Here is a 13266-nt window from a genome sequence, read left to right as displayed (position 1 = left end):
ACATTTTGTATTTATTTTCTGAAAATGAAAAATGGTCAAAATAACAAAAAAAATGCATTTTGCTTGCAGACCTCAAATAATATAAAAAAAAAACCAAGTTCATAATCATTTAGAAATAACAATACTAATCAATATTTTGTGGAATAACCATAATTTTTAATCACAGCTTTCATCTGTCTTGGCATGCTTTCCACCAGTCCATCACCCTGCTTTTGGGTGACCTTATGCCACTCCTGGTACAAAAATGTAAGCAGTTCTTCTTTGTTTGATGGCTTGTGACTATCCATCTTCCTCTTGATTACATTCCAGAGATTTTCAATGGGCTTCAGGTCTGGAGATTGGGCTGGCCATGACAGGGATTTGATGTGGTGGTCCTTCATCCATACCTTGATTGACCTAGCTGGGTGGCATGGCGCATTGTCCGGCTGAAAAAAAACAGTCCTCAGAGTTGGGGAACATTGCCTGAGCAGAGGGAATCAACTGTTTTTCCAGGATAACCTTGTATGCGGCTTAATTCATATGTCCTTTGCAAAGATTAACCTGCCCAATTCCAGCCTTGCTCAAGCATCCCCCCAGATCAACACCTAGTTCTTTAATGGTTAGACAGAGACCTAAAGAGGCATACAAGCCACAGTGTCTTGCACTGTGAAATTTGGTGAAGGATCACTGTTAGCCGCAGCCACCGGCTTCCTGCAGTGGCTGGGCGATCACGTGTGCACGCTACTAAAGAGAATGAATATTCACTGCTCTCCTCTCCTAAGAGGGTGGGGAGCAGTGAATATTGATTCTCTTTAATAGCGAGCACACGTGATCACCCAGCCCCTGCAGGCAGTCGGTGACGGCAGTTACTGTGCTCCCTATTAAAGATCAATGAATATTCACTGCTCCCTACAGCCATAGTCCCTTCAGTGCAGTGGAGGGACTATGGGCGTGGGGAGCAGTGAATATTCATTTCTCTTTAGCAGTGAGCACAGGTGTGTGCCAACTCCTGACTCCTGTGACACGTTGCTCTGCCACTGCCGTTCTCTTACCTCCCCCATCCACAGCCAGTACATCCGAACTACAAGACACACCCACCCTCCCATTTTCCTCCAAATTTTTGGAGGAAAAAAGTGCGTCTTATAATCGAAAAACACGGTAAATTGCATTTTACTGTATGAAATAAGTATTTGATCACCTGCCAACAAGCAAGAATTCTGGTTCTCGCAGACCTGTTAGTTTATCTTTAAGAAGCCCTCCTACTCTGCTCTCATTACCTATATTAATTGTACCTGTTTGAACTTGTTAGATGTATAAAAGACACCTGTCCACACACAAACAATCACACTTCAAACTTTCCACCATGGCCAAGTCGGTGAGAAGGTAACAACTGTTGGCATAATTATTAGAAAATGGAAGAAATACAAGATGAATGTCAATCTTCCTCAGTCAGGAGCTCCATGTAAGATCTTACTTCGTGGGGTAAGGATGATTTTGAGAAAGGTGAGAAATCAGCCAGAACTACACGGGAGGACTTTGCCAATGACTTGAAGAGTGCTGGGACCACAGTCTCAAATATTGCTGTAACGCACTACGCCATCATGGATTAAAATTTGCAGGGCATGCAAGGCCAACCTGCTCATGTCCAGGTCCATTTGAAGTTCGCCAATGACCATTGGCATGATCCAGAGGAGGCATGGCAGAAGGTCATGTGGTCAGAGTAGACCAAAATAGAACTTTTTGGTATCAACTCCACTCACCGTGTTTGGTGGCAGAAGGATTAGTACAACCTCAAGAACACCGTCCCAACTGTGAAGCATGGTGGGGAAACAGAAACATCATTCTTTGGGGTTGCTTTTCTGTAAAGGGTCCAACAACCTCTTTCTCTCAGTAAGAGAACTGAAGATTAGTCGTGGCTGTGTCTTGCAGCATGACAATGACCCAAAACACACAGCCAGGACAACTAAGGAGTGGCTCCGTAAGAAGCATTTCAATGTCCTGGAGTGACCTAGCCAGTCTCCAATAGAAAATCTTTCACTGAAACTCGGTGTTAACTAGCAACAACCCCAAAACCTGAAAGAACTGGATAAGATCTGTAGGGAAAGAGTGGGCCAAAATCCCTGCTGCATTGTGTGCAAACTTGGTCAAAATCTACAGGAAACGTCTGACCTCTGAAATTGCAATCAAAGGTTTCTGTATCAAATATGTTGTTTTTCTATTGTATCAAATAGTAATTGCATGCAATAAAATGCAAATTACTTATATGAAAATCATGCAATGTGATTTTATGATTTTTTTTTAAGATTGTCACAGTTGAAGGGTGCCTACTATAAAAATTACAGACCTCTCCATTCTTTTTAGGTGGGAAAACTTGCAAAATCGGTAGTGCATCAAATACTTATTTCCTGCACTATATTGTAGTTATGTCTAAAATTCTTTTTTTTTCCTTTGTAGCTTTTGGATACCAAATCCACAGACAGAAAGCAGACATTGCTGCATTACCTGGTGCGAACAATTAAAGAGAAGTATTCGCATCTGGCCGATTTTCAGTCAGAATTGCACTTTTTGGAAAAGGCTGCTACAGGTATATTTGGAATTTTGTATAAATAAAAGTTTTTGTACGTGAAACAAGTCCCCGAATAACACACAGAGCTTATCAGGCAATCCCTCATCAGTATAAAGTGCTGTGAAATGTTTTCCTACCTACTTGATCTCTAATGCCCACTTCAGCCCAGAGGAAGTCCAGATGACTTTATTATGTGCATTCTCTCCTTAGTGTCTCTGGATGCTGTGCTGTCCAACGTCCGCTCACTCCAGACTGGGATGGAACAGGCCCAGAAAGAATTTACAAAGCAAGATGACAGTGTCACCCTCAAGGAGTTTCTGAAATCCAGCATGGATGTTATGTCAAGGCTTGCAGCTGATTCCAAGACGGCGCAGGTAACTACAGGCTACACACGTAAGAAATACCAAGGAATGTACAGCACTCCTGTGATGGTCGGTGCACACTTGTTGGAGGACTTGGTCCTATACATCCACTATACCACAGATCCAAGCTAAACACTAGAAGATTATCTTCTAGGGTGTAAACACTACATAAGGGCGTCATACATAAGGGACTGTATGGGGTCCTTGGACACAGGGGAGTGGGACCCCAAACAAAGTAGAGGAACTGCATTTTTAGCAAGGAGGTTGGTGAAGAATTGTCCCATGAGCATGAGTCATCAATGGGGTAACAATTGGGAAACAAATACCAGACTTCTCTCTCCTGGGCAGCAAAACTCAACAGAGATCAAAATGGGACCCTAATATGGTGTAATGTGGTCCTCTAGTCTATGTATGCTACAGATTATCTAAGTTTGACTACCGGAATAGGAAGCATTGATAATTCAGTGATGGTTTTGGGGCCTCCTAAGAGCCAGAATGGAAGAAGGGCGAAGAAGACAGACAGGAGCATGTAAAGGCCGCATGATACACCTAGAACTCGTGCTTATAGTCAGTCCGTTTGTATATCTGTTTCTTAAACTGTAATATGTGTGTACTTTCACTGCTTGAATCCCAGGACCTGCTCTTCTACATGGCAAACTACTTAACAGGCCATACACCTTAGATAGCTATCTGCCAACAGTCATTTCTGAAGTTTCCCCACCACATTTACAACAGTTCTTAACGGAAACAGGGCTGTAAATGATGACAAAAAGGTATCTCCCATGAGAACAAATGGATTTGGCATATTAAAGTCCAACACTGCCAACCCTTCTTTCTTCCAGCCTTCTTCTCCCTGGTTATCTGCCGCTGAGGAAGAAATCAGTAAACCCATACACAAACAAAACTGACAAATAATGCACATGGCCACTGTAAGAGACAGGGTTTTATGAACTAGTGTAAGAAACAATGTCACAATGACATACATTTAATAAATATTTGTTATTTTTCGCTTTCAGGAAGCCTATGAAGCAGTTGTTGGATATTTTGGTGAGAACAGCAAGACCACTGGCCCATCAGCTTTCTTCCCCATCTTCCTACGCTTTCAAAGAGCATATAAGGCAAGAATATTTTTCATACAGTGGTGACTAAACCCCCTAAAGACACAATATTGAAAGATTTAACAGCCAAGAACAGATGGTGTAAAATTGGGTTCATATTTACCTCACGTAAAATGGCTACTGGCCAAGAGTGCCACATTTTTTCCTAAAATTAATTTTCATGCTAAGTATGTATATGTATTACATTTACCCGGCAAAATTTTTGCTTTCTTGGCCTTTTTTTCAGAGAATATGAATAATAACATTTTATCCACACACACTGATTACAAGCAAACAGGTCACAGGTGAGAATGTTACCTTTAGTAGCCATTCAATCCCATTTGTGTCAACTTCTGTGCATGTTATCAGGCCAAAATCACCAGGGTTTGTAAACTTTTGATCAGGGTCATTTGGATGTTTTAGGTTGTCACTATGATTTAAAAAGAGAAAACACAGTAGTTTGACAATAAATGGCTTCACCCAACCACTAACCAAAAAGCTTTGGTGTTATCATGCATATTCTCGGAAAAAAGGTAATGAAAGCATATGTAAACTTTTGAGCACAACTGATTATTTATGTATATATATAATCGTCTAAGGTCCACTTCCGTCTGTTTCTCTGTCACGGAAATCCCGCGTCGCCGATTGGTCGCGGCCGGCTGGGTGCGACCAATCAGCAACAGGCACAGTCTGGCCGCGAACTGGCCTCCCTACTCCCCTCCAGTCAGCACCCACATAGCATTTTCGCAGTCCGTTAATGCTGCCATTAACCCTGTATGTATGACCAACTTTTTACTATTGATGCTGCCTATGCAGCATCAATAGTAAAAACATATAATGTAAAAATAGTTAAAAAAACCATTATATTCTCACCTTCCGGCCTCCGCGGCAGCCTTTCCCGCTCCTTGTGATGCTCCGGTCCCAAGAATGCATTGAGGCAATGACCCCAGATGACGTAGCGGTCTGGCGGCATGAACTCATATGAACTGTAGCGTGGGAAAATATTCAGAAACTTTCTCATATCCTGTCGGGTTCGGTAGTGATTTAGCAAAAGCCGACAATTGAATTACCGGCTTTTCTGCTATCTAGCTCTGTATTAAATATCTATATATATAATCGTCTAAGGGGCACTTCCGTCTGTTTGTCTGTCTGTCTGTCACGGAAATCCCACGTCGCTGATTGGTCGAGGACGGCTCTCTGTCAGTGCCCCCCGGTACTCGGTCAGTGCCCCCTCCAGTCTGCGCTCACACAGGGTTAATGGCTGCGTTACACTGCGTTATGCCGCAGTGTAAAGCAGTCCGTTAACGCTGCTATTAACCCTGTGTGACCAACTTTTTACTATTGATGCTGCCTATGCAACATCAATAGTAAAAAGAACTAATGTTAAAAATAATAAACAAAATAAAAAATCATTCTATTCTCACCTTCCATCGCCTTTCCCTCTGCTCCTCGCGACGCTCCGGTACATGCATTGTGGTCTTGCGAGATGATGACGTAGCGGTCTCGTGAGACCGCTACGTCATCATCTCGTGAGACCGCAATGCATTCTTGGGACCGGAGCATCGCGAGGACCATCGGTAAACGCCTGAGCTGGATCTGGGGGCTGACGGAAGGTGAGTATATAACTATTTTTTATTTTATTTTTTAACAGGGATATGGTGCCCACATTGCTATATACTACGTGGGCTGTGTTAGATACTGCATGGGCTGTGTTACATACTACGTCTCTGTGCTATATACTACTTGGCTGTGGTATATATTAGGTGGCTGGGCAATATACTACATCGCTGTGCTCTATACTACATGGCCTGTGTTATATACTGCATGGGCTGTGTTATATATTACGTGGCTGTGCTATATACTATGTGGCTGTGCAATATATTACGTGGCTGTGCAATATATTACGTGGCTGGGCAATATACTATGTGGGCTGTGTTATATACTTCGTGGGCTGTGTTATATACTATGTCTCTGTGCTATATACTACGTGGCTGTGGTATATATTACGTGGCTGGGCAATATACTACATCGCTGTGCTCTATACTACGTGGCCTGTGTTATATACTGCATGGGCTGTGTTATATACTACATCTCTGTGCTATATACTACGTGGCTGGGCAATATATTACGTGGCTGGGCAATATATTACGTGGCTGGGCAATATACTATGTGTCTGTGCTATATACTATGGGGGCTGTGCTATGTACTACGTGGCTGGGCAATATACTACTTGGGCTGTGCTATATACTATGTGGGCTGTATGCTACTTGGCTGTGCTATATTTCTCTGCTGTATCTGTGCATCATGAATCGTGGTACGTGTTAAAGAGGGGGGCCCACTGAGACTCTTTTGCCCGGGGCCCTCAGAAACCTGGAGCAGGCCCTGGCTTCACTGATTGTTCACGGCTGGGCGTGACCAATCAGCGACAGGCGCAGTCCAGCCGTGAATTGGCGCGGAATTTGAACCACACTTCGTTAATTGGTCACGCCCGGCCGGCCGAATCCTGTGTATAAATTGCATTATTCTGAAAATTTCATAAATAAACTACATACATATTCTAGAATACCCGATGCGTTAGAATCGAGCCACCATCTAGTAAATATATATATATATATATATGTGTCTCACTATTCTATTCTAAGCTGTCACTGTGATTTTACTGTACACCGCACTGAATTGCCGACTTTTCTAAAGGACACCGGTGCGTATTTCTCACAAGTCACACTGATGGTCCATGTGGTATGCGAGTTTTTCTCACACCCATTGTCTCTCAATGGCAATTCTCGGCTGATATACGGTGAAAATCGCAGCATGCTGAGATTTCTTTTTCATGTATAATACGGCCAAGAAAACAACGGATGATGGGAGCTGCTCCATAGATTAACATTGGTCCAAGTGCTATGCGATTTTTTTATCGCATAGCACTCATCTGTATTACGGTCTAGTGTGACTCTGGCCTTACAGTCCGTATAACTGCAGGGATCCGCCAGCTCAGAAAAATGGGTTCAGCGCTCTTTAGCAAGAGCACACCTCTGTAAGTCAGCTTCACTATCAGAGCACACACAGAACAAACATTCAGTCCAGAGACTTCACCTTTACCTCCTGGATCACACCCTATGGCAGAGATATGGTGAACAGCTTTACTCTTTAAAGAAAACCTGGCCATGTCATGGCTGATTAACCCCTCTCAGCACATAACATGCTGGAGCAAACTTCCAGGTACATATCACTAAAGCTAATAAACTCAGTGAAATGTATCTCCCCTTAAGTACATTCCTGTGACTACCTCATTAAGCAGTTGGGTGGGCTGATCTACCACATATAATTATATATATATATATATATATATATATATATATATATATATATATATATATATATATATATATATATATATATATATATATACATACATACATACATACATACATACATACATACACACACACACACACACACACACACACACACACACACACACACACACACACACACACACACACACATCGATGTAAGATTTCTAATTCACTTGGGTATTTGTCTTTTTTTAATTTTTTACCATGGAGCTGCACATCTCATTTGATTTTCCCATTTCGTCTCCTTTAGCAAGCTGAGCAGGATCTGGAAACGTGGAAGAAGCAAGAAGCAGCAGTCACTGAAGAAAAGACTCAGGCTCCAGACAAACCAACCACGGTATGTAATTGGAGAAGTTATTTATCATGCTTGCCTATATATCGCCATCATATTCTGTCCCCACTGGGCCACTGGGGCTCACAATCTAGATTCTCTATCAGTATGTCTTTGGTGTGTGAAAGGAAACTGGAGTACCTGGAGGAAACCCAGGCAAACACGGGGAGAACATACAAACTCCTTGCAGATACTGTTCTTAGTAGAATTTGAATCCAGGACCCCAGCGCTGCAAACCAACAGTGCTAACCACTGAGCCACTGTGGTTAGCAAGGTATTATGTCCTTAAAAATATAACATTGACCAGTCACTATTCACATTGGTTATCCAGTTGCTCTAAAGCCATTGTCTCCGAGCTGTGGAATGACTATAATGCTCAGTATGACGTGGTACTATTAGGGCATGCTGGAGTTATAGCCATGTACCTGCTGGAGACAAATGTTGTATAGGAATGGAAACAGCTAGAAGGTAAGAAAAGTATTGCATTCCGTAGAATGTTGCATGACTACCTTTTTAGGATAAAAAATCTTAATGTGTATTTTTTCTGATTTCAGTCTCCACCAACTAAATCCTTAAAACCACAGATCAATCTGATGGCAGAGTTGAATAAGAAGCTGCAAATGAAAGAGCCAAGAGTGTATGAGGAAAACTGGGTTATAGAAGACATCATAACAGGTGAAGATATTTGGGACTTCATTACTAGGTCACAGACCATAGGCTGTGTGTGTGTGTGTGTGTGTGTGTGTGTGTGTGTGTGTGTGTGTGTGTGTGTGTGTGTGTGTGTTTGTGTGTATTACGCTACAAATCTTACTTACTCCAGTAGAGTTTGGAGTAGGATTTGTGGCGAGGTAAACGCCACTTGTCCGACGCTACTGGTTCATGCGCCTTTTTATGAATCCGGGACGTCTGACTCTGGCACATCTCCTCATCAAGAAAGACGTGACTTGGCGGTCTTGATGAATCGAGCCCATGGACTTTACACTTGCAAACTTTTGGTTAACAGTTATCACACTAAGCCTAATATTTGTGCACCATTTTGAATAATTTGTCACAAAAACAGTCAGCGAATACAAGAAAACCGACTTAAAAAAAAGAATTGCATATACGGTAATTGGGCGTTCTGAGTATATTTTTAGCCATTTAAAACAGTCCAGAATTTTCATGTTGTTCTTCACCATTTTTCTTCCTATCAGATCTGAGGAACCAGCCATATAGAAGAACAGACATTTCCAGGAGAAGCGGGAAGAAGCCAAACAGTGGGACGTCAGTGACCACTACAGACGTACCAGTCTAAGGCCCAGGACAGGGGAATATATGGAGTTTCTGCAGCAGGGATCCCATTCCAGTTCCCACCAGATGGACTTGGTGTAAACTTTCCCAAAACTATTAAAAAAAAGCCAAAATCCTATTTCACAAACCCTGATCTGGAAGACAACTCGATACTGGACTCGATACTGAATATAAGCCAAATCTATTCTGTTAAAGCAGAGTGGCTGATCTGACAGGGGACGAAGAATAGGATCAAGCACAAAATGATAAACCCGTGCTTCCCTTTATAACTCACATTGATGTTAATGGGGTTTCCAGATCATAAAGGCAATTTCCTGACACTTAATGTAAAACTTCCAGAAATAATCACTTTTATTGAAAGAATGTGGAAAAAAAAATATCTTTACTCTCTTCAGACACTCAGGAAAAGCAGTATCTATCCTCAGCCAGAAACTGCGACCAATCTTTATGGATTGCTAATCCCATCCACAAGAAATGGGTTGGCACAGGGGTCCTGTAAGGTGCGAAATTATTTTATCATCGGGAAAATTGCAAATACATTTGGAAAAGGCCATCCAATGTGTCATGATGACCCCGATCACACGATATTACAGTTTACACATCTTCCCATGGCCTTTTATTGTGTACCCTAGTGTAAATAGGACAAGCGGCTTTATATTTCGTGCGGTATTGTATCTACCCTATTCTGTATATATAGCATATTGACTCATATGGCATTCATTGTGCCCCACTACTTTTTAGGGGAGATGTTATACATATTGGCTTTTGACTATAGGCTGCAGAGATTAACAGGTTCTAATTCCTTGCATATGACCGCAGCTAAACTCCCTTTTAGTGACAAAAACACACATCCTGCAGTCACCACTAGGGGGAGCACATTGTATGCTGTGATATTATGTATACAGTTTAACATTATGCCACCAGCATAGTCTAGTGGTGGCTGCAGTCAGCAAGTTAAAAGGTTAACATCTTTAAACGGACCATTATCATAAAATTGTTTTTATGTTAAAGGTGTTGTCCGGCCTTACTTAATGCAAGTGCACAATCTTGTCTATAATTTTAGCATGGAGACGTGAATAGCACCATAGACTAGCCGCGATAAAAATGGATACAAGACGTATGTCTGAATAAGGCCTAAATAGGATAACTGACTCCACCAAACCAATAACTGCCTCCACTTCCACCTGTCTTATTGGCATGTCAGCATGTGGTCAGTATTTGTCATCAGTACTTATTAGTCAAAATCAGGAGTGAGTCCTACATAGGGAAAGTATATATGAAAGATTCACACCTCCATCTCTTATGTGTGTTGGATCCACTCCTGGTTTTGGCTTACAGACAGTGATGAAATACGGACAATAAAGTCTAAACTCAAGATACATAAAGAAATAGTTCTAGTAGAGAAAAAGTACAACATTCTTGTCTATTCAAGGTATGGCACTATGATATCATAGGTGAGCAGACAGCCTCACAGTGCTGTGGCAAATTCACATTAGCCAGTGGGGCTACAAGTGACAGATGCTGCCAAGTATATTAGAAGAACCTCATGGTACGTTCCCACGGACATTTAAATAACACAGGGGACTTAAAAAAACAAAAACTTCAAAGCCATCCCACCACGACAAGGTGTACCCAATGGGGACAGTACCTAACTCTTGGAGTTCACCTCACTATGTGTCAGCAAACGTCATAATAGATAAGGGCAGAGTAGGACTTGTGTCCCGACTGTTCAGACACCTGCCTATGGAAAGCTAGATAAACAGAATTAATAGCCCAAAACAGAGGCGCCACATGTCTTTTTGTACATAGTACAAAAAACTAAACCAAAACCTAAATAAATTGACCCAAAGCACACATTGGAATAAGTGCAACTTGTAAGTGCACGTTCACACTGTGGCCATTTAGCAAACAGAAGCTAAGATAAAAATCAAAATGAGCAAATAATTGGATACACCTTGTCATGGTGGGATGGCTTTTACGTTTTTTGGATCAAAATAGTGATAACTAAGTACCCCATGTTATTTACATGTACTACTACTATTTACCGTACTTACGTGCTCATTTTGTCTTTATCTTAGGTTCTGCTGTCAGGGAGATTAATCCTGTGGTTAATCATAATGCGGAGCATTCTGTATATTGCACGCTACTAATATAAAAACCATCAGGTTTGGAACGCTTAGGCATTGATGCCTGTAAACCTCTGCCGGCTATACCTGTAGGCCTGCAGAAGCCGTCTCTAGCTCTCTAGCGGTTACAAAACTAAAACTCAGAGCATGTTAGGAGTTGTAGTTTTGCAACAACTGGATTAGATCTATGTAGCTTATTATACCCCATATACCTTGTACAGGTCTATTATATACCATGTATTCCATTACACATTGACATTGCGCTTGGGCTTAGATCATCAATTTGTCATTCTCCTTGTATATCAGTGTGGGGGTTTATATCACATTTTTGTATTAGTATGTATATTAATACAATAAAAAATGCAAAAACAACATTCTGAATAAAACCAATGCAATATTTTTATGCTCTTGCTGTGAACATGATATCAGGAAGGAAGGAAGGAAAAAAAAAAGTCAAGATTTCCACTTTTATTTGATTATATCATTTATAGAGGCCAGGAAGGTGTGGGTGGTAGATCACAGGAGCCTGAAATTATGATGTTAGTCTATCAATGGCAGCGAGGCATAAATCATGCAGAGGCCGCTCACTGTGCTACACATATCATATTAGATATACAAGTGCTTCTCACTGAAATAGAATATTATCAAAAAGTTATTTTATTTCAGTTCAATATAAAGAGTGAAACTTGTATACTGTATAGAGTCATTACAAACAGAGAGATCTATTTCAAGTGTTTATTTCTGTTAATGTTGATGATTACAGCCAATGAAAACCCAAAATTCATTATCTCAGTAAATTAGAATACTTTATAACACCAGCTTGAAAAAATGATTTTAACATCTGAAATGTTGGCCTACTGAAACGTATGTTCAGTAAATGCACTCAATACTTGGTCGGGGCTCCTTTTTTGCATCAATCACTGCATCAATGCGGCGTGGCATGGAGGCGATCAGCCTGTGGCACTGCTGAGGTGTTATGGAAGCCCAGGTTGCTTTGATGGCAGCCTTCAGCTCTTCTGCATTGTTGGGTCTGGTGTCTCATCTTCCTCTTGACAATATACCATAGCAAGTTTGCTGGCCAATTACGCACAGTGATACTGTTGTTTTTAAACCAGGTATTGGTACTTTTGGCAGTGTGGACAGGTGCCAAGTCCTGCTGGAGAATGAAATTTCAATCTCCAAAAAGCTTTTCAGCAGAGGCAAGCATGAAATGCCCTAAAATCTCCTGGTAGACAGCTGGCTCTCATTGGTCTTGATAAAACAAGGTGGACCTACACCAGCAGATGACATGGCTCCCCAAACCATCACTGATTGTGGAAACTTCACACTAGACCTCACTAGACCTCAAACAGCTTGGATTGTGTGCTTCTCCACTTCCTCCAGACTCTGGGACCTTGATTTCCAAATGAAATGCAAAATTTACTTTCATCTGAAAACAACACCTTGGACCACTGAGCAACAGTCCAGTTCTTTTTCTCATTGGCCCAGGTTGTCTATTGGTCATGAGTGGCTTGACACAAGGAATGTGACACTTGTAGCCCATGTCCTGGATACGTCTGTGTGTGGTGGCTCTTGAAACAATGACTCCAGCAGCAGTCCACTCCTTGTGAATCTCCCTCAAATTTAATTGCCTTCTGTTAATAATCCTTTCAAGGCTGTGGTTATCCTGGTTGCTTGTGCACCTTTTTCTACCACACATTTTCCTTCCACTCAACTTTCCATGAATATGCTTGGATACAGCACTTGGAACAGCCAGCTTCTTTAGCAATGACCTCTTCTGGCTTATCCTCCTTGTGGAGTGTGTCAATGACTACCTTCTGGACATCTGTCAAGTCAGCAGTCTTCCACATGACTGTGGAGCCCACTGAAAGAGACTAAGGGACCTTTTAACGCTTAGGAAGCATTTGCAGGTGTTTTGGTTAATTATTCTAATTTACTGAGAAAATGACTTTGGGGTCTTCATTGGCTGTAAGCCATAATCATCAACATTAGCAAAAATAAACACTTAAAATAGATCACTCTGTTTGTAATGACTCTATATAATATATGAGTTTCACTTTATAAATTGAAGAACTGAAATAAATTTACTTTTGATGATATTCTAATTTAGTGAGAAGCACTTATATATATATATATATATATATAAGATCATGTTAAGT

General features: G+C 41.3%; 1 protein-coding gene across 1 annotated transcript in view; it reads left to right on the top strand.

The window, feature by feature from the left end:
* FMNL1 (formin like 1) overlaps positions 1 to 9489 on the top strand; it is a 75311-nt gene extending 65822 nt beyond the window's left edge. The window contains exons 21-26 of the mRNA XM_077252648.1: positions 2434 to 2563; positions 2756 to 2919; positions 3924 to 4025; positions 7611 to 7697; positions 8246 to 8366; positions 8885 to 9489. Of these exons, the coding sequence (XP_077108763.1) occupies positions 2434 to 2563; positions 2756 to 2919; positions 3924 to 4025; positions 7611 to 7697; positions 8246 to 8366; positions 8885 to 8985 (705 nt within the window). The 3' untranslated portion in view covers positions 8986 to 9489. The remainder of the gene's footprint in view (positions 1 to 2433; positions 2564 to 2755; positions 2920 to 3923; positions 4026 to 7610; positions 7698 to 8245; positions 8367 to 8884) is intronic.
* The last annotated feature ends 3777 nt before the right edge of the window (positions 9490 to 13266 follow it).

The sequence above is a fragment of the Ranitomeya variabilis genome, chromosome 4 (assembly GCF_051348905.1).
Source record: "Ranitomeya variabilis isolate aRanVar5 chromosome 4, aRanVar5.hap1, whole genome shotgun sequence".
In the NCBI taxonomy this organism is placed as follows: Eukaryota; Metazoa; Chordata; class Amphibia; order Anura; family Dendrobatidae; genus Ranitomeya; species Ranitomeya variabilis.
This window is presented reverse-complemented; position numbering and strand designations above follow the sequence as displayed.